The sequence below is a fragment of the Sinohyriopsis cumingii genome, chromosome 1, assembly GCF_028554795.1.
Source record: "Sinohyriopsis cumingii isolate HCF-2022 chromosome 1, ASM2855479v2, whole genome shotgun sequence".
Classification (NCBI taxonomy): Eukaryota; Metazoa; Mollusca; class Bivalvia; order Unionida; family Unionidae; genus Sinohyriopsis; species Sinohyriopsis cumingii.
In genome coordinates this window covers 186,387,064-186,410,063 of record NC_142961.1, presented here as the reverse complement: position 1 = coordinate 186,410,063, position 23,000 = coordinate 186,387,064, and the positions used below count along the sequence as shown (strand labels likewise).

At 34.5% G+C, this 23,000-nt stretch overlaps 1 protein-coding gene across 5 annotated transcripts in view; it reads right to left on the bottom strand.

Annotated features, from left to right (window-relative positions):
• Positions 1 to 23,000, bottom strand: part of LOC149808534 (uncharacterized) — a 185,706-nt gene that overhangs the window by 33,116 nt on the left and 129,590 nt on the right. For all 5 annotated transcript variants that reach the window (XM_089978672.1, XM_089978707.1, XM_089978692.1 and 2 more), the window contains 2 exons: positions 8,770 to 8,871; positions 837 to 897 (listed from right to left, as the gene is read on the bottom strand). In XM_089978672.1, the coding sequence (XP_089834798.1) occupies positions 837 to 897; positions 8,770 to 8,871 (163 nt within the window). The remainder of the gene's footprint in view (positions 1 to 836; positions 898 to 8,769; positions 8,872 to 23,000) is intronic.

The following is a 23,000-nucleotide window of genomic DNA, read 5'->3' as shown; positions in this document are numbered from 1 at the left end:
TACTGCTAATAATAAAAACAAAAAAAAAACTGATTCAAAAATATTCATACTAAACAAGTGTCCCTTAAAGGGACTGTCACTCATCTGGCTGAAAGGACATTTCCTGGAATCAAGGAGTAGATTACTACTTCCTTTTAACAGCTGTGTTGAGACCATCTCTGAAATTCCTGAGTGATGAAAAAAATTTCAAGCTCTAAGATCTTCTCTATTTTCATTTAGGACCAACAAGCCATCATATTAAGAAGTCATTTGGTGGCAACAACCCCATATCAATGTATAACCATCCATTCAGGATTTAATTTAGTAGTGATAACAAGACTGCCATGATGGCAATTGTAGAAGCAATAATGGATGTTAAATTAGCACCATCTCTTTCAGGATATACTAGACACCATCAGAAGTATTCTGGTGAGACCCCCATATCAATATGGCTTTCCATTTAGGAGAAGAAGCAGTAAAAAGACATTCAAGATGGCTACCATATCAGCAATATTGGACTGGAGACTGGCATCAGTTTCAATAAGGGCCAATTAGACAGCATCATCAGAAATCTACTGGGGACAATCCCAAGGTGATATGATCATTCATCTAGTAGAAGTACAGATAAGACTGTTAGTTACCTACAAATCCGCAGACTATGCCAGTCTTCAAAATACTTTCCTGACAGGTCAAATGACCGACATATTTGTTTGCACAACCCGAGTCATGCCATTTTCAATGAATTCAATATTCAAAAACTGTAACATTTTTTAAAATTTCTAAATTAGATTTGTTTTGCAGAATATTTATTAATGAACTGCAGAGGTGTTATACATCCTTAAATTGTGTGAACTTACCTGAGACCTAAAATCTCTCTCTGCTGTACTGATCTCTCTCTTCAAGTCTTCAACCTGAGTTCTGAAAAGAACAAAGTTTTATATTTTTATAGCCTAGTCTGTCACAAGTATAAAATCTCTCCCATCTCTGAGTCCCACATTGTGATTTAACTTTACACCACAAGTACAAAATCTCACCCATCTTTGAGTCTCACATTGTGATTTAACTTTACAACACAAGTACAAAATCTCTCCCATCTTTCAGTCTCACAATGTGATTTAACTTTATACCACAAGTACAAAATCTCTCCCATCTTTGAGTCTCACATTGTGATTTAACTTTACACTAGTAATATTATGAATTCTATACAACAAAGTACCAGTAAGTTAACCAGAAGTAAGTTTTCTTATGACAATTTACTTAAACTAACAGTATATATTGCCAATAACCCTCGCACCTACCCTACTCCCATGTTTAGTCTGAAACCTTGAGCTTAATGGGGGGAGCGGAGGTCTGGGGAGTTATGGTACACCCAGAGAACAAAGCATGTTAATATCCAAATTTATATTTCATCCCCAGTATACAGAATAAGAAGGTATGGATCTCAACAATTTCAAACCTATGCCCAAAGGGCAACATTTCAAAGTGATACCCAAAGGGCTACATTTCAAAGTTATGCCCAAAGGACTATATTTCAAACTTATGCCCAAAGAGCTACATTTCAAACTTATGCCCAAAGGGCTACATTTCAAACTTATGCCCAAAGGGCTACATTTCAAATTTATGCCCAAAGGGCTACATGTGTATGCCCCTGGGATGTGACCAAGGGTTTTCATTCAAGACCGCATCTGTGACATGATTATTTGCAGATGCATCAGTCAATGATCACACACACCAATTCTTGTACACATAGTCACAAATTTTGGGATTTACTGGTACATGTATTCCAATTTATGTAAAAAACTAACCATCCCTCTAGCCCAATGCCATGAGATGGGGTCAACAAAATTTGAAAGTCACTGTACATATCTACAAATGATATCACAATATACGAAGCGATCAAGAACAGTGCCATAGTTGTTGTGCCACAAATACTCATACACAGCACAAAATATAGGTCTGTATGGGCAGGACAATATTACCCTGTTCTTCAAAATAATCTGGGATAAGAAAACAGGCAAATACAGAGGAATCTTATTAAAATGTACTCCTTTTATCCAGAAAACTCCTTATCCAGACATAGTTCAACAGGAATGGATTTTAACAAATGTTTATTTGGTCCACTAATCCAGAAATCCGAATCCGGAAATCAAAATCGGGGATTTAAATTGTAAAATTACTAGAAAACCTGCCTCAATAATCCAGAAATAATGTCCAAAAATAAGAAAATTTGAAGACTCATACCTGAAAATACAGTCGGACAGATAAATCACATTCAACTATGCACATCTGGATGTGTGCTATTATCTCTGATTGGTCAAATTCTAGTGCAATGCTAAAGCTATAAATTGATCATGTGATCAAATGAGTGCACAAAGTTCAAGTAGCATGACCATATTGTAACCAGAAATTGTACAAAACAATATCTGCTTTTGCTCCTCGCCTAGCAACCAACACCTGACACAACCTTCAAGTGCAGCTTCAACCAACAACAGACACAACCTTCAAGTGCAGCAAGTGCAGCAGGGACTGCCACTCCCGCATTGGACTACTTAGCCACAGCAGACGCTGCACAACCACCAACCGGGACATCTCTCATGGGCGCAGTTCCATCGTCTCTCGAGACTAACGGATGCCAACTAACTAACTATGGGGTGTTAATATTTAAATAAACAAACTGGGATCAAATAATCCACACTTTTGACATAACATACGGTTAATAAATTAGGGTGTCATTAAGTCTCTATGTTGTTTATCAATTTTAAGTAACCATCACAATTTGCTGATAGCTGTATAAATCAAGTTCATTAATTTAAGCTTTGGACAGTATAGGGCTTCATTTCAGAATAAAACTCTTATGTCAGTTATCAGCAAATTAGCATCTATAACAGTTGAACATTCTAGAAAATGATCTTCCCTACTTTTGTTGGAAGTACGGGTGTGTATTACAGACATATAGTAATGAATTACAGTACATTTATAATGGCAAACATTAATGTAGGGGTGTGTATTACAGACATATAGTAATGAATTATATATAGTACATTTATAATGGAAAACATTAATGTAGGGGTGTGTATTACAGACATATAGTAATGAATTATAGTACATTTATAATGGAAAACATTAATGTAGGTGTGTGTATTGCAGATATACAGTAATGAATTATAGTACATTTATAATGGAAAACATTAATGTAGGGGTGTGTAGATTTATAATGGAACACATTAATGATGAGGAAGATACTGACAAGGCAGGTGAGGCATCTACAACATAAAGCTGCATTTAATATTGTTTGGAATAAAATGAAGTGCTAGAGCAAGTCTGTTACTAAAAGTGTAAACGTCTAGTCTAAAAATGTAAAAAAATTAGTATAATGGGCTGAAAATCTAATCTGGTTATCTACAAATGTACACAAATACAATAAGCAAATTTCATGGGTCAACCTCAAATGGTTTTTGCTTAACTTTAGTAACAAGACCTACAAATGTATACAAATACAATAAGCAAATTTCATGATTCGACCTCAAATGGTTTTAACTTTAGTAACAAGACCTACAAATGTATACAACAAATACAATAAGCAAATTTCATGATTCGACCTCAAATGGTTTTAACTTTAGTAACAAGACCTACAAATGTATACAAATACAATAAGCAAATTTCATGGGTCAACCTCAAATGGTTTTTGCTTAACTTTAGTAACAAGACCTACAAATGTATACAAATACAATAAGCAAATTTCATGGGTCAACCTCAAATGGTTTTTGCTTAATTTTAGTAACAAGACCTACAAATGTATACAAATACAATAAGCAAATTTCATGGGTCAACCTCAAATGGTTTTAACTTTAGTAACAAGACCTACAAATGTATACAAATACAATAAGCAAATTTCATGGGTCACCCTCAAATGGTTTTTGCTTAACTTTAGTAACAAAACCTACAAATGTATACAAATACAATAAGCAAATTTCATGGGTCAACCTCAAATGGTTTTTGCTTAACTTTAGTAACAAGACCTACAAATGTATACAAATACAATAAGCAAATTTCATGGGTCAACCTCAAATGGTTTTTGCTTAACTTTAGTAACAAGACCTACAAATGTATACAAATACAATAAGCAAATTTCATGGGTCAACCTCAAATGGTTTTTGCTTAACTTTAGTAACAAGACCTACAAATGTATACAAATACAATAAGCAAATTTCATGGGTCAACCTCAAATGGTTTTTGCTTAACTTTAGTAACAAGACCTACAAATGTATACAAATACAATAAGCAAATTTCATGGGTCAACCTCAAATGGTTTTAACTTTAGTAACAAGACCTACAAATGTATACAAATACAATAAGCAAATTTCATGGGTCAACCTCAAATGGTTTTTGCTTAATTTTAGTAACAAGACCTACAAATGTATACAAATACAATAAGCAAATTTCATGGGTCAACCTCAAATGGTTTTAACTTTAGTAACAAGACCTACAAATGTATACAAATACAATAAGCAAATTTCATGGGTCAACCTCAAATGGTTTTTGCTTAACTTTAGTAACAAAACCTACAAATGTATACAAATACAATAAGCAAATTTCATGGGTCAACCTCAAATGGTTTTTGCTTAACTTTAGTAACAAGACCTACAAATGTATACAAATACAATAAGCAAATTTCATGGGTCAACCTCAAATGGTTTTTGCTTAACTTTAGTAACAAGACCTACAAATGTATACAAATACAATAAGCAAATTTCATGGGTCAACCTCAAATGGTTTTTGCTTAACTTTAGTAACAAGACCTACAAATGTATACAAATACAATAAGCAAATTTCATGGGTCAACCTCAAATGGTTTTTGCTTAACTTTAGTAACAAGACCTACAAATGTATACAAATACAATAAGCAAATTTCATGGGTCAACCTCAAATGGTTTTTGCTTAACTTTAGTAACAAGACCTACAAATGTATACAAATACAATAAGCAAATTTCATGGGTCAACCTCAAATGGTTTTTGCTTAACTTTAGTAACAAGACCTACAAATGTATACAAATATAATAAGCAAATTTCATGGGTCAACCTCAAATGGTTTTTGCTTAACTTTAGTAACAAGACCTACAAATGTATACAAATACAATAAGCAAATTTCATGGGTCAACCTCAAATGGTTTTTGCTTAACTTTAGTAACAAGACCTACAAATGTATACAAATACAATAAGCAAATTTCATGGGTCAACCTCAAATGGTTTTTGCTTAACTTTAGTAACAAGACCTTATTCTTAACCATGCCAAAAAGATTTTGTAAAAAATGTCCAAGTCCTAAAAGTTTAAAAATATGTAAAAAAAGGATTGAAAAATTAATATAATGTGCTGAAAAAAACAACCAGCTCTTCTATATATGAATATAAACATGTTTTTTAAATTTCCTTTGTCTACCTTTGACTTTTATATATGACTATAAACATGTTTACTAAATTTCCTTTGTCTACCTTTGAATTTTATATATGACTATAAACATGTTTTCTAAATCTCCTTTGTCTACCTTTGATTATGTTATGAACACATGGAACAATAACTCCATGTTGATGCTAAATACTGACAATAGGGCTCCCAGACATATTTTCAAAATTAAATGGATTCATTAAGGTATATGGTCCTAAAAATGTCTAGAAGTTTGAAGAATGAAATTATTACAAAATACAAGAACACTGATACGCTGTTATTACCAACTGAATGAACACATATTAGCCAAAATTAATAACTTAATGCATTTAAATAATAATTTGAAAAATATATAATTTATTAATCTTCAATCTACTGTATTAAGTACATCCATAAACATTTTATGGAAATAAAAATGATGTTTAGTAAAATTGGCTCACGCTTTTCCCACATAAATAATAGGAATACTATAACAGTTTTTAAAAAACTGTAGGGATAAAAAATATAAAGAGAATTTACAATTCAGAAATGGCTGAGAAGCCTGTTAATATACGACATGTACACAGGACTACATGTCAAATTCAGCTGAAATGAAATAACAATTAATCAAGTGTCTGTGAGGAAATGAAAGGTGGTGAGTCTGTTTTTCAGCACAAGATAGGCTATATATGGCGGCCAGTATAAATAGTGGAGAAAGAACCCAGAAAAACCCCATTAAGTATCACTGACCCACGAGAAGCTACTGGCAAGCTTTCTCACATACCCACATTGGCTGAGCCTGAGACTCAAACCCATGCAGACATAGGTGAGGTGAGATGGCAGTGATCCGTAACAGTGAGTGCTTTAGACCACTTGGCCAATTGGGGCCCCCGGAGGTGAGTCTGTCAATCAAGAGTTATAATTGCACTAATAATTGAGGCAGAAAACTGTCAATCAAAATCAACCAAAGTATCATCAAAATCAAGTTGTATACTAAAACTGATTTAAATGTAATATATCATTAAGGGAATTTTCGGGTGACAATGGAAATCATGAGCTCTAACTGTACCTAACAATAACAAAGAATGATGAAAATTGAAATCATGCACGGTCCCTTTAATGTCAAGCCACACCCCAAATTCTGGAAGAAATGCAAAAATAATTTAGTAAATTATTATTGGACAGACTACCAGTCCCAATATAATATACCCAATTTATCAGAAGAAAATGTTTTATAAAAACAACTAAATACTAATCATTATATCAATTTATGAACTTTGTGTATGGAGTTGTGCAATCATCTCAAAAACACTTAAAGAAAAGTAACTCAAATCAACAAAACAAGAGATCCTTTATATCAAGCCTGTCTTTCATTATGCCAGATAAAAAATACATAAACAGAAAGTAAATCTTGAACATCAAGGTTAAGCTAGGGTATGGGCAGACATAAAGACAGATGGACAGACAGGCACACTGATGCCAGAGTGATAAATATGCAGAGATTCTACCAAAAGTGGGCTTGACAATTATGTGTACTTGTCCAAGAATTACCTTGGAAGCATAAATGGCTTCATTAGTTACACTAATTCATATAACCACAGCATTTAAGCCAATTAGCTAGATGGGTTCTTATACTTACCTGAGAATTATCATTCATTATATCCATGCAATCGTTTAAGCCAATTAGCCAGATGGGTTCTTATACTTACCTGAGAATTATCATTCATTATATCCATGCAATCGTTTAAGCCAATTAGCCAGACGGGTTCTTATACTTACCTGAGAATTAGCATTCATTATATCCATGCAATTATTATGTCTAATTTACATGACATTCATGTGCTTGTATGACATGCACTTTTTAAAAAAAGTCATGCATAGCTTTATAAATACAATATTGCAGATGTTCCTTGATAAAGTCCAGAATCATGATTTCAACCTAACCAGTTTAATTAAATATTGCCTGGATATTTAATTGTAATCTTCAGGTTCTCTTTTCTAAACTACAACTTGTTTTTAACTGTACAAAGTTGTGCAACATGTTAAAATTTGAAACATTAAAAGTAATTTTAGAAAGTTTTCACACAAAAGCTAGCAAGAGATCCAAGTGGCCCTCATATCACTCACATGGCTTACATAGCTTAACAACCAACCATTTACTAAGCAGGCCAATAGTTTTATAAAAATCAGATGCATAAATTTCATGTCTGAGGCAACAAGCAAGTGCATGATCACCTCATTAAATATGCATGAAATTATTATCACCTCATTAAATATGCATGAAATTATTATGACCTCATTAAATATGCATGAAATTATTTTCACTTCATTAAATATGCATGAAACTATTATCACCTCATTAAGTATGCATGAAACTATTATCACCTCATTGGAGGGCTGCGAGTGGCCGAGTTGTCTAAAGCACTCTCTGTTACGGATCACTGCCATCTCACCTCTGTCTGCGGCGGTTCAAGTCTCGGATTCAGCCAATGTGGGTATGTGAGAAAGCTTGCCAGTAGCTTTTCGTGGGTCGGTGGATCTTTCTGGGGTTTTCCCGGGTTCTTCCTCCACCATTAATACTGGCTACCATGTATAGCCTATCATGTGCTGAAAAATGGCATTAAGCCCCACAACAGCAACAATCACCTCATTAAATATGCATGAAGCTATTATCACCTCATTAAATATGCATGGAATTATTATCACCTCATTAAATATGCATGAAACTATTATCAAACTCATCTGAGATTATGATTATGCTAAGTGAGTGTGTGTGATTTGGATGTTTAACGTAGCTTTAAAAATTTTTCAGTCATATCGCTACGATGTCTGCAGTGTGGCAGTTTATAGTGATGTCAAGCACTGGGGCATCATGCCGTAGTCATGTAGCATGATGTCCCATCCAGTCACATTATCCTGACACCAGGCCAACCAGTCCTAACACTAACCTCTTAATGCTAAGCACCAAGCGAGGCAGCTGTTAGTACCAATTTTATAAGTCTTTGGTATGACAAGGCCGGGGTTTGAACCCACGACTTCCCATGCCCGAGGTGGATGCTCTAACCACTAGGCTGCCGGAGCAGTTATGTTAAGTCTATATTCCAAGTTTAATTAAAAGTAGATCAGAAATATGACCTCCACAGTGGTGGTAACAATCAATTTTTGGACAGCTGGACAGATGACAGATGATGGATGCAGGTCCATACCACAAGTTCATTGACCTTACAACCAAGTAAGCTGAAAAGTGGACTTTGCTTAAGAAATGACCTTCAAAGTAAGTATGTTAATAAAAAGAGGACCAGAAAGTTATTGCAAAGGAATTAATAGATTAGCAAGGAATTCAGTTAGGAAATGTCTGTATGACAAACCTGTATAGTTCCTTTTCTTGTTCTAACTGGCTGGTCTTCTCATCAGCATACTCCAGCTTGTTCATGTTTTGTGTTTTTAATACTTCTTGCTCTCCTAGTTTCCTGAAAGAAAATTAACACACTGTCAGTCAACTTAATAGATAACACTATATGATGGTATATTCTCTACGACAAGCACATTGTACAGCAATAAAAATAGTCCCAATCACTTGACACTTCTGCTGTCTACTGTGTAATGCTTTGTCTTTGGGGCTATGGCTGCCCATGGTTGGTGGTTTTCTCTTGCACCTTAAACAGCACCACACAGCCACCAATCACATACATGCTCCATAACTTGTTAGAAATGGTTGTGAAAATCAAAAACAAGATGTTTTACATACCCCATCTAAAGAGTAGGCTGATTGTATATGGATATTGCAATTGATAATGTCTGCTGTGTCTGCAGAATAACTTTAGAACGACTTCATGGAATTCATTGTGACAGCAGGTATGGTTATTGGGGGACCCTTACAAAAATAACTTTTTCTTACTTATAACTGATATAATCCTGACTTAGACTGGACCTGGACTAGAAGGTCACTATAAGTTATTTATTTTAGAATCCTTACTTAGATTGGGCCTTCACTAGACGATCACTGTAAGTTAATTACTAGTATGTTATAATCCTGACTTAGACTGGACCTGGACTAGAAAGTTGCTATAAGTTGTTTATTTTATAATCCAGACTTAGACTGGACCTTGACTTGACAGTCACTATAAGTTATTGACTAGTAGGTTTCAATCCTGACTTAGATTGGACCTTGACTTGACGGTCACTATAAGTTATTTACTAATATGTTTTAATCCTGACTTAAGGCTGAACCTGGGCTAGGAGGTTGCTATAAGTTATTTTTTTATAATCCTGACTTAAGACTGGACCTGGACCTGAAGGTCAATATACGTTATTTATATTTGCATACGTAATGAAACCAATGAAATATCAGTGAATGGTAGTACCAGTAAAACAAAAGTAAAAAGTATTAATTTATTTGTGCAAATTACTGTTTAAATAAAATAAAGTTGAGTTGATTCTGACATTCTTTGCTTTTAACAATGAACAATACGTTCATGGACAATGTCATTTTTAACTTAGCAGTTTACCAAAAATCTAGTCTGAGTCCAAGGCTTACAGCAAAAACAAAATCTAATCTGAGTCCAAGGCTTACTCCAACCAAAAGGTGCTCCTTCTAATTTTTATTCAAAACTTCATCACTAGAATTATCGATTTAAGCATTTTTTTTTTTTTAAATGCTTAAGGCAATTGAGGCAATTTAAAGAAAAATTCAGCATTTTTTATTTTAAATGCTTCAAGATAACAAAAAGTTTAATAAAACTTCCAACTCTGATCAACCTTAGGAATCAAAAATTGAATAAAGCAGTATGTGTTCGTTTGAATGTGTAAATTCTGAAACATGGACAAAAAGTGATAAGACCCACCCACACATCTGGAAAACACTGACATTGGAACTTTCATGATTTGCAGGAGAAACTAACTTGTATATGTGATCACTTGACCTCCTGACCTGTTCTAATGCCATCACCATTTTGTTGATACTTTGAAAAGTTCCATAATAATATTTATTCCTTGGCAATCTAATTGCAGAGTGCATCTTTTAAAATTACAAATTAGTAATGAAAAACCATTGCAAATACCATCTTCTGATAAGTTTTCATTTGCATTCTTCAGCAAATTGATATTCAGAAATAAAACTGCAGTTAAGTCAATTTGACTCGGCTACAATATACTTAGCAATGGCTTTGCAAATGGGGTACAAACAAATTATATTTCTCACCCAATTCTTTCCAATGAAAATAACCATGCATTTTTCCAATATAGTTACCAGATTCAACACATACGGTATTAATCAGGTATTATTATTGCCTCTCACTTTATATAATGGTCATCAGATCTTGTTGTCTTTATGAAAATCTGGATAATTATCTAGGCAGAATCTAGCTATATAGGCTGCTCTTAGAAAAGAAGACAAAAAATCAAAAAAAAGTTTTAATTGTTATGTGTTGGAAGAATTACACCATGCGAGTCTGAACCAACGTACTATTGTTTGTAAACACTGCACATTAATATGAATATGTAATAAGGGCAGTGGGCTGACCTAATAATAATAATAATAATAATGTAATGAGGGCAGTGGCGTGACCTATCAACCATAAGTACGCAAGTTCTAAACCTGACCAAATAGTAACATAAGAACATTTGATGTTATTACTGTATTATCACATTAATCAATTAATACCATTTCAAATTAACAACAAGTAATTACTATCTTTTATATATATATATAACTTTAAACTTTCAGCAGTTGTAATTTGGAAAAAAAATTATATTGTAGGAACAAGAGTATGATATAGAACAATACTCAGGTACACAGTTCTAATGAAGTGTGTGGTGACTGAGATTTTTAATTAAAGATTTTCTTGGAAATTTATATTTTCTGTCCTGGAAATATGGCAAGTGTTGGTATTACTAGTGAAGTGATAAGCTACATGGACAACGTCTTGTGGAATAGCGTGTAGACTGATAAATGAACCACTCTGATAAGTGTGGGAGATTTCATTTGGAATTGCATTACAATGCTTAATTCAACTGGAGCAGATTGGGGGTGTCTGTCAAAGTTGGAAGAACTCAGGTCTGACATAACACATTTCTGGTTGTTGCCAGCTTTGTAGTAGTTCTTGAGAGAGTTAATTTTGTAGCCAGTGATGTGTACTGCTTGTGTGTCCTGTAGCCAGTGATGTGTACTACTTGTGTGTCTTGTAGTCAGTGATGTGTACTGCTTGTGTCTTGTAGCCAGATATGTGTATTGCTTGTGTGTCTTGTAGCCAGTGATGCGTATTGCTTGTGTGTCTTGTAGCCAGTGATGTGTATTGCTTGTGTGGCTTGTAGCCCGTGATGTGTATTGCTCGTGTGGCTTGTAGTCAGTTATGTGTACTGCTTGTGTGTCTTGTAGCCAGTGATGTGTACTGCTTGTGTGTCTTGTAGCCAGTGATGTGTATTACTTGTATGGCTTGTAGCCAGTGATGTGTATTACTTGTGTGTCTTGTAGCCAGTGATTTGTACTGCTGGTGTGTCTTGTAGTCAGTGATGTGTACTGCTTGTGTCTTGTAGCCAGATATGTGTATTGCTTGTGTGTCTTGTAGCCAGTGATGTGTATTGCTTATGTGTCTTGTAGCCAATGATGTGTATTGCTTGTGTGGCTTGTAGCCCGTGATGTGTATTGCTTGTGTGGCTTGTAGTCAGTTATGTGTACTGCTTGTGTGTCTTGTAGCCAGTGATGTGTACTGCTTGTGTGTCTTGTAGCCAGTGATGTGTATTACTTGTATGGCTTGTAGCCAGTGATGTGTATTACTTGTGTGTCTTGTAGCCAGTGATGTGTACTGCTTGTGTGTCTTGTAGCCAGTGATGTGTACTGCTTGTGTGTCTTGTAGCCAATGATGTGTATTACTTGCAAATAGCTTAACTTCATGTGCAGCTCTCTCTCACTCACTCAAAATGTTTTGTATGGTGTTGTATCAAAATTGACAAGACCATAAGTTGAAGTTTTGTGTGTGTGTGTGTGTGTGAAAGTGATTTTGATTTTTATTATTATTGGATTATTTTATAGAATGTTATACTGTCCATCAATCAGCATTAAAATTATTGACAGGTTCAAAGAGTCATAATTTTTTTGAAGTATCAGACTAGTTCCACTTTTTCTGCCAGTAAAACACATGATGCTTTTACACAACAAGAAAACCTGACTGTCAATATAACATGATTTTTACTGAATAAGTTAAGTAAACCATTAATCAATGAGGTACCATTCAACTAAGCAAAACAGCATGACCTGTAGCAACGATGTTGTAGCCTCAACTTGATCCTGTCCACGAGGTAGGAGTAAGGGTAATAATAATTAGTACTACATGACCTAAGACACTGCAATACATTTTATTTCAGAAATAACACTTGCAGGTGTAGTAAGTTCATGAGTAACAGTTCATTTGTAACACATGCAAATAACATGCATGTGAGATAAGTTTAAAAATAATATTGGTCAACAATACTCCACTTATAAATGAAGTATATATTATTTATAAATAACATATATTTAGATGTGCAAGTAAAATGTATTTTTATATGCTAAGTGAAAATCGGAATATAAAATCCTAACCTTCCACTGTACATCACTCACAAATGACCACGTAGTAGAGTGAGCAAGACACTTACACTATACATCACTCACAAATGACCATGTAGTAGAGTGAGCAAGTCGCTTACAATCGAAGCAGATGATGTGCCACATTTTAATTGTTTCTGTAATAAGTGAAAAAATTAATACATGCTAAGTTATGAGGAGCTGTGCATCAATTAGTGTATCTGGAGTACAGTATTGTCATTAATAACAACAATGCATGTACAATAAGAAGGTTGAGTTGTCTCTCTAGAAAGTCAATGACTTGTATAATTGTCTGCAACAAAATTTAAAGCAATATTTGACTGCAATAATGTTCTCTATTGCATAGTTAGATACAATTTATCCCACAATGCATCACTCAATACAATCTTTCCAATAATACCAACTTTCGTTGGTTAGTACAATGATATGGGCAAACTGAGCAATTGGAATGTTCTCAAATCTTTCCACCAATGATCAGAAAAGCAGCTTGGAAATACTACTGTAGCGGCCACTGCATATACATGTTTGTTTACCAAATGATGTCATGACACAAGACAAAGTGTTGCCATGTGTACCAAGTACAGTAGCTTGGAAATACTACTGTATCGGCCACTGTATATATATGTCTGTTTACCAAATGATGTCATGTACAGAAAACATGTATGTCATGCACACAAAGTAAAAAAATAAGGTCATGTACATAAGACCAAATGATGTCATGTATACAAGACCAAATGATGTCATGTACATAAGACCAACTGTTGTCATGTACAGAAGACCAAATGATGTCATGGACATAAGACATGTATGTCATGCACACAAGACCAAATAACGTCATGTACATAAGACCAAATGATGTCATGTACACAAGACCAAATGATGTCATGTACATAAGACCAAATGATGTCATGTACATAAGACCACATAATGTCATACACACAGTACCAAAAATTGTCATGTATATAAGACCAAATGATGTCATGTACACAAAACATGTATGTCATGCAAACAAGACCAAATAACATCATGTACATAAGACCAAATGATGTCATGTACATAAGACCGATTGAGTATGTGTGTGATTTGGAATTGTAACATAGCCATAACAATTTGTCAGTCATATTGCTATGATGCCGGCAGTGTGGCAGTTTATTGTGATGTCTAGCACTGAGACATCATGCTGCAGACATGTAGCATGATGCCCCACCCAGTCACATTATCCTGACACCAGGCCGACCAGTCCTAACACTAACCTCTTAATGCTGAGCACCAAGCGAGGCAGCTGTTAGTACCATTTTTGTAAGCCTTTGGTACGACTCAGCCGAAGATGGAATCCACGACCTCCCGCATCCGAGGCGGACGATCTAACCACTAGGCCACTGGAGCGGTTAAGACCAAATGATGTCATGTACATAAGACCAAATGATGTCATGTACCCAAAACATGTATGTCATGCACACAAGACCAAATAATGTCATGTACACAAGACCAAACGATGTCATGTACATAAGACCAAATGATGTCATGTACACAAAACATGTATGGCATGCACACAAGACTAAATAATGTCATGTACATAAGACCAAATGATGTCATTTTGTTGTTGTTGTTGTGGGGTTTTAATGCCATTTTTCAGCACACGATAAGCTATGCATGGCGACCAGTATTAATGGTGGAGGAAGAGCCCGGGAAAACCCCAGGAAGAACCACCGACCCACGAGAAGCTACTGGCAAGCTTTCTCACATACCCACATTGGCAGAATGATAGACTCGAACCCACGCAGACAGAGGTGAGATGGCAGTGATCCATAATGGAGAGCACTTTAGACCACTCGGCCACTCGGGGCCCCCCAAATGATGTCATGCACACAAGACCAAATGATGTCATGTACATAAGACCATATGATGTCATGTACATAGGACCAAATAATGTCATGCACACAAGGCCATATGATGTCATGTACCAAGAGGTCATAGCTGTTTAATACCTCACAGTGATGCTGTCAATGTGCGACCAGAACAAGGCTAACCAATGCTGAAATGGAATCATATCTCTGATTATTTTTTTCTTTATTCTGAGGCTACAGGACAAATAAACTACAAAGTAAGTGTCTTCACATACAAGAAATCTTTGGGTGGAAAAGCCTCATCTCAGGGTTGAAAAGCCTCACAAGTCTTAAATGTTTTTAATCCCTTAACTAACAAACCTTGTATTCAAAGACCCAAACCTTTCTATTCTATTTATACCCAATACTTTTCCTGGGTTTATGAGAAATCATACGCTACAAAGATTATAATTGTTGTACAGGGAATAAGCTCATGCATGAAAATAAAAAGAAAATAAACTAAAACAAACATATATTACTATAATAGGTAAATTATCATGCTGACAGTGTATTAAACTGGAAATCAGGGCATTGCAGTTGTAATAATCAGTGGTGTGACTAATAACCAAATACTGCCTGACAAAGTCAAATAACCAGGCATTTGAATTTTACTTTCTTTAATCAAATAATATAATTCAAGTTTTCTTTTCCACATGTGATTTGTTTGGGGGACTAAATCTGCAAAGAAAAGTAAAATATGAATAAAAGATTCCAGTTAAAATAGTCTTCCTTTGTTAAGAACCACTTAAGCACCTAGCTTATATAGCTAGTAAATTGCAGATGACAAATGTGTTATTAGTCATTCCTCTTGAAACGACTTAACCATTACTTAACAATTATGCAAACAATTACACTGTTCATTAAAACTAAAGAAAGTGTCTCCAACTGATTTTAATTAAATTTCCAACACTACTAATTAGCAAATTAGCTCAGTCAATATTTTCTTTTGTATTTCAGAAACTGAAACTTATTCTAAAATCCCCTATAAGAACTTGTACCTATTTTTCTATATTGTCTACCCTAAATTAAGTAAGACAGGTCAATCAACAGACAAATTTTCTATATGTGTGACAAAAAGAAAGCAATTAAGTCTCTTGTCTTCTCTGAACAATAGCATGTAGGCAATTAGACATACACAACAGTTCAAGTTTTACAGTCAAATCAGGTCAAAGTTTTAAATTATCTCATTTCTATTTTTTGTATTATGCAAATCTCCAGTTGAGAATGAGATCTCGGTTCTTGAGAAAAGATGAAGTATATGGGATATATGCACACTGATTACAAGATCGTCACAAAATGAACTTCTGACCAATAAGCCGTAAGTATCATATGATGGTATTTTACCTACACTTTACAAACAACTTGATGCTTGACCTTGATTTGTGGTTTTATAACATTATCTATACCAGTGATATCTACTGACCTTTATAACATTATCTATACCAGTGATATCTGCCTACCTTTATAACATTATCTATACCAGTGATATCTATTGACCTTTATAACATTATCTATACCAGTGATATCTACTGACCTTTATAACATTATCTATACCAGTGATATCTATTGACCTTTATAACATTATCTATACCAGTGATAATCTACTGACCTTTATAACATTATCTATACCAGTGATATCTACTGACCTTTATAACATTATCTATACCAGTGATATCTATTGACCTTTATAACATTATCTATACCAGTGATAATCTACTGACCTTTATAACATTATCTAAACCAGTGATAATCTACTGACCTAGATTTAGACCTAAAACATTGTTTATTCCATGTGATAATCTGTTGACATAAACTTGGGGCTTTTAAATATATTGAATATACATGTGACCAACTATTGTTTCCATTGGTGTCTAATTTAATCAACTTTCATGGAAAGAAGATACGAGGATGTTGTTGTTTTGTGCCTAATGTCATTTTTCAGCACATGATAGGCTATACATGGCCGCCAGCGTATCTGGTGGAAGAAGAAACCAGAAAATCCTGGGAAGAACCATCAACTCATACTAAGCTACTGGCAAGCTTTCTCATGTACCCAAGCTGGACAAACCTGGGACTCAAACCCATGCAGAGAAGGGGGAGACAGTGATCTGAAAAGGTGAGTGCCTTACACTACTCGAGGATATGAGAAAGAATTTATTCTAAAAACATGATTTTGTACCATCTAAAAATGGTGTGGATACCAAAATGATATGTTTTACATATCTGTAATGTCAAAAAGACCAGACACATGCAATTCATGTCTTGAATAGTAAAAAAGATATGAAAACTATGAAATAAATGAAGAAATTATAATGAAAAAGTTATAAAGCCAGTCCAACAATCTCCAAACAGATGAATAGTCCTTTATGTTAAGTAATTTAAATATTTGTTTGTGTTTTGTTTTTGTTATTTTTACTGAGCAGACATATGCCTTATATCAGAACCACATTAGAACTGAAAAAGAGGTACATGTAAAGATGAACTAGTTTTCATGCTTTAACTGATCAGTTGATTTGATTGCATCACTGCTCTAAACTAATAAAAAAGACATTTTATGCTTCAATGACATTAGTTATTTTTCTATGCTTAATCAAAGTTTTCTTGTAACAACACTCCATGCATAATTGGTTCTACACCAAACAAAAATACCTCAACGTTGGGTCAGTATGACATCAAAATAATGTATCAAAGCAGAACAATAAAATCTAATTGAAATAGTTTCCAAAGACCACCTGTCACAAGGACAAAGCTTTCATGCATATACCAACTGTATCAAATAATGTGATGATCTCATATAAACAGATGCCATTCTTGAGAAGACTATTTGCTGGCAGTCAGTCCAAAAACTGTTTTACTGTACCATATCACTGCATCAGGAAGGCCAAGATTAATGGTAGAACCCACAGCAGCTGGCCTATTCATGGTAGTTAAGCTGACAGAGTATAAGACTCCTAGTTCACGGGTTGAAGGTTTAATACCTACCCAAGGCAGCCCAGGGTCAGATGCTTCAGTGTGTCCTTGGGAGATGAACTAAACTCCCTTTTCCTCAGTCTACTATAGCCAATAATATGCTGAAAGTGCTTCTTAAAGGTCATGCAAGCAAGCAAGCAAGCAAACAACCAACCAACCGACCAGCCCACTGTCCTACTGTTGTTGTTGTAGGGTTTAACGCCATTTTTCAGCATACGATAGGTTATACATGGCGGCCAGTATTAATGGTGGAGGAAGAACCCGGGAAAACCCCCGGAAAGAACCACCGACCCACGAGAAGCTACTGGCAGGCTTTCTCACATACCCACATTGGCCGAATCTGAGACTCGAACCCACGCAGACAGAGGTGAGATGGCAGTTATCCATAACGGAGAGCACTTTAGACCACTCGGCCACTCGGGGCCCCCTGTCCTACTGAATACCAGTCATGGAGGCAAAAGGCTGAGTTGAATCCTACATGGTGTGTACTAGTAAAGACACTGCATTAGGGATTCCGGAAAATCTAAAGGTTCTTGTCAGACATCTGTTCATGAAAATTAGCATAGCAGCCATATATTTGTAATATTAATATAAAAATATTCAAAGGAGGTATGAAAAATTGTAACAAAAAAGAAAATGTTGATATATCTAATTAATAAATATCTAATTGATAAATGTACCAGAAAACCTTTCAGTTCTAGATTTGCTGTTGTTTCTGTTTCAGTATAATCCTTAAATGCTTCAGCAGTCTTCCCTAAAACAATTTATTTATAAAAGTTTGTTTTTCTTTCAGAAAACTATATAATGTAATTTCTTTCAACAACATTATTTTATTCCACTCTAAAGATTCTAAAAATTATTCACTAACTGACAACAAGTCGACTTGCTACACTGAAAATGCATTGCACTTAACTGATGTGCATTTCTGGCAAAGTCTGATGGCAAAGTTTTATTTGATCATGGCCTCAAACAAGTCTTGGGAGAAGATAATCAAGTTAGTTGTTGTTAGTACCTGTCTTCTTTGTATTATAAGCAAGGTTACTGATATTTTGTTTCAAAGATCAGACATGGGCTTACATTCAAGGTATGCCATCCTGAACAAAACTCAGTGTTCATAAACTATTATTTTCTTATTAGCTTCCTGTAATTACCATTACCTCAGATATTTTGAACCCAGAAATTATAAGGTTTATAAGTTTTTTTTTATTACCCTAAGTGTAAGCCATCAACAAAGTTTGGTCAAGGAATTTACTCTGGAACAAAAGACAAGCTGGAAAATCAACTTTTTCCCTCAGCCACTGGGTCATAACCTTTCACAAGGCCTTTTCAATACATTAAGTACAATCACTCCACAAACCATCATCAGGTACATGGTCCTGACTGAAGTTTTATACAAAAATCATTTTTTTTCTTTCAGTGATTGTTTACGTTTGACCCCCAAATGATTATAATAAGAACTTAGTACAGTGTGCCTAATCTTTAGAAGCTTTAAGCACTTTACAATATTAGTTAACACATAAAAACATATATACAGAAAAAGATTCCAAAAGCTGTTTAACACCATGCAACTACAATTAAACTAAGGAAGCATTGCTAAGTTTTAAGTCTGTTCCTGCAGGGAGTTTTAAGAACACTCTTGAACGAGAACACTTGAATGAGATCACAGTGCTGTTGTGTCTAAGTTTAACAAGCAATTCATTCCAGATAGTTGGACCCTGGTATGCAAATGAACATTGTCTGTATGACTTCGTTTTGATATTGGCAATATTGCAAATATGAGTGTTAGAAGAGGAGTGTAAGTATATAAAGTGGGTGTACATGCAGGTTAGGACTGGAGGCAGTCAATTAAATATGGCATAGTGAACTGATTTTGTTGATTCTGGAGTGAACAGGTAACGATTAGAGGGTACACAACAGAGGGGAGGAGTGCTCAGTTCTTGGTACAATGTACACTAAGGATGATCCAAGCAGAGGGGAGGAGTGCTCAGTTCTTGGTACAATGTACACTAAGGATGATCCAAGCAGATGGGTTTCAAACTTCTTAAATTTTCTGTAGCAGATGCTTAGACAAACCAGATAGAACAGAATGATAATAGTCCAGTCTAGAGTACTTAGAATTATACAAGTGTGCATTGTGCCAATACGTCTCAGCTCCAGATATGCAGCTGATGTACTGAGAGTAATGTTGAGAGAGACACCTAGGGTTTGTACCTATTATGTGAACTTAATGTTGGTGCTGCTGATACTTATTATTTGAAGTAAAGGATAGGAATGAGAAAATCTTTGTGTGGTGATCAGAATGGCTTCAGTTTTATTATACTTTATCTACAGATTATTACAACATTCATGACTTTAGAGGTTAGAAACAGGGAGGTAGCTTGTTAAGTTGATAGGGTCAAGTATTGGTTTCTTCAACTGAGGCTTTACAACTGGCTTCATTCTCATCCCAAATGCAGGCCATCCACAAAATTTGTTCCAGGCCTGTAATGGACAAATATTGTGGTGCAGAAATCATCTACTGCTTTCAGTTAGTGACCTTGACCTTTGATTTCCAAATTGATAGACTTCTTTCTTACCCCATGTGCATGCAAGCCACAAACTTTAGTAACTGTAGATGCTGTAGAACTTCAGTTATTGTACAGAAGCCATTGTTCTTCTTTCAGTCATATCGACAATGACCATTGACCTATTGTTCCCAAAATTGATTGGGTTCTTCCTTAACCAAAGTGCAAATCTCCACAAAAGATGATAACTACTGATGGTGGACAAGTCAACTTAATCTGTGGAAACAAAATTAGCAACAGACAGCTGGACAGACACCATCATAACATAATATGCTGTCATTTTATGGTGAAAGTATAAAAAACATGGTGTATGGGATGTATGTAATGTGTATGTACAGACCCTGGGGCAACTGTTTACTTAAAGAGTTTTGGTAAGTTGAGGAAATTAGCTTTCACTTCTACTGTATTGTGTCTTATGACTATAGAATGCTTAATGATACTCAAATCATATGGGCTGAAAACAACTGCATGTGATTTGTCTAATGTCTGAAATGCCTCATTAAACTGGTCATTTGAGCTCATTTTTGTTGTCATGTCCAGCAAGTATGGTAAAGCTAGGATTTCAGGATTTTGGATTTGCAGAACTAAGAAAATACATTTTGAGGAAATTCAGGATGTGAAACTGTAAGTATATTTTTTGCCATTCTTATTACCAGCTAAAGAAAACAGTTTATGCCTTGTAACTTGCATGTTATTTGCAAGGACCCTGTCTGGCATCTATAACTAGCCTAAATCCAAAACACTCTATCAAAAAAGTTAACGCGGAATGTGGCAAAGCAGCTGGTATGTGGCAGTCAAGAAACATCTGCTTCAGTTCATTCAGAAACAAATTTAATCAACCCAAATGTAAAGTGTCTACTATGTGAGTGTACATGATTTGTTTACAAAGTAGTTCCTAATACACTATTGGGCACATATGTTGTGAACGTGAGTGCAATATTGTAAAATGCTGCACGATTTTGACAATGTAAAGTTAAATGAGAAAAAAATGATCATATAATAATTCCTATAATTAACTGTTTATGTTCCATCCCAACTACTTTTAACAAAATACAGAAACTAGTGTGTAAAAATTAATTACATTTTTGAGAAGTGAGAAAATTAATGGACCAAACATTGATGAGACACCAAAATATCTACATAATCATTGATATTAAATTCACATGCTTCTGATGGAATTGTGCCAAAGCCTCACTGTACAAGCTAATATTCAAATTTAATTATGTACAAGTGTACTTCATTAGAGAAATTTTAAAATGGACAACTATGACTCAGACATCACACCTGTAGTCTTCACCTTTTGATCCAAACAAATTATGCCTCAACGACACAATAGGACTAAATAAAAATGAGCAAATGAAGTTTGTTTGCTTTTGTCAGAGTGAGAGAGAGAGATTTCAATACCTTTACAAGCCAAATTGCTCATTTTAACTTTTAAGTGTCCCAGCTTATCTTAAGCTTTTATCAAAGAGAAAACCAAATAATGATTTTAAATTACTTACAAAGTACATACCATATTCCTTTACCTTCACTTTTAGAGATGTATATTTTGGATTTAAATATTCATATTCATCTGTACTCCATTCAGTTTAAATCTCATAAAGACTACTTCAAAATGATTCAACTTGACTTCTGACATGCTATTTGTTTTTTCTGCAAATATAATGAAAGCTGCATTCCCAGCAAATAAAGATGACCAGTGCACCCAAAATCATGTGATTCTACCTGTGGTAGGGAAAAACATTGTTTTCAGGGCTGTCTAGCACACATATTTTATAACTGAGATCTACCACTTTTTGAAAATTAAACAATATTTAGTGTACATTCTATTAAAATAATCTAGTACATATTTTTACAAGATGGTCTTTGAGAGAAATTCTTAGAATAAATATGCATAAATAAATGAGGCAATAAATAAGTACTGAATATATTTTGAGAAAACACCTTTATTTCTTACATTTTGTATAATATTCGCGTATATACTTTAATTCCAAACGTTCTTCAGATGGCACTTGTACAAATTTTTCAATAACAAAACAAACTTCTATGTAAAAAGAATGTACCACAAAAAATAATTAAGATTCCTTATGTGTACAACTCTGTACAAAATAATTAAAGCAAAGAAAATATTAGAACACTTACAGTATTTAACATTTGATGACTATCTGACATGGCTTACTCAGTGGTCTGCCACTATAAAGTATTGCATTCAACATAAAGTTCAATATTTCATCCATTTCTCTGTCAGAAAATATAGTGAAATTGAGCTACAAATCTAATAAATTTAATATACCATTTAACCAATGTTGGATGTGTGCTAATAAATTATACCATTTAACCAATGTTGGATGTGTGCTAATAAATTAATATACCATTTAACCAATGTTGGATGTGTGCTAATAAATTATACCATTTAACCAATGTTGAATGTCTGCTAATTAAAACATGTAATAATGTCACAAAATGATACAAGGGCCAAACTAGCGTTCTTTTGGAATAATTATTCATATTATGGCATAAGAAATACAAAAGTTCACAAACATAACTTTAAACTCATTAATTTAGATTTACGCCCAACACTCATTAAATATTAGTGT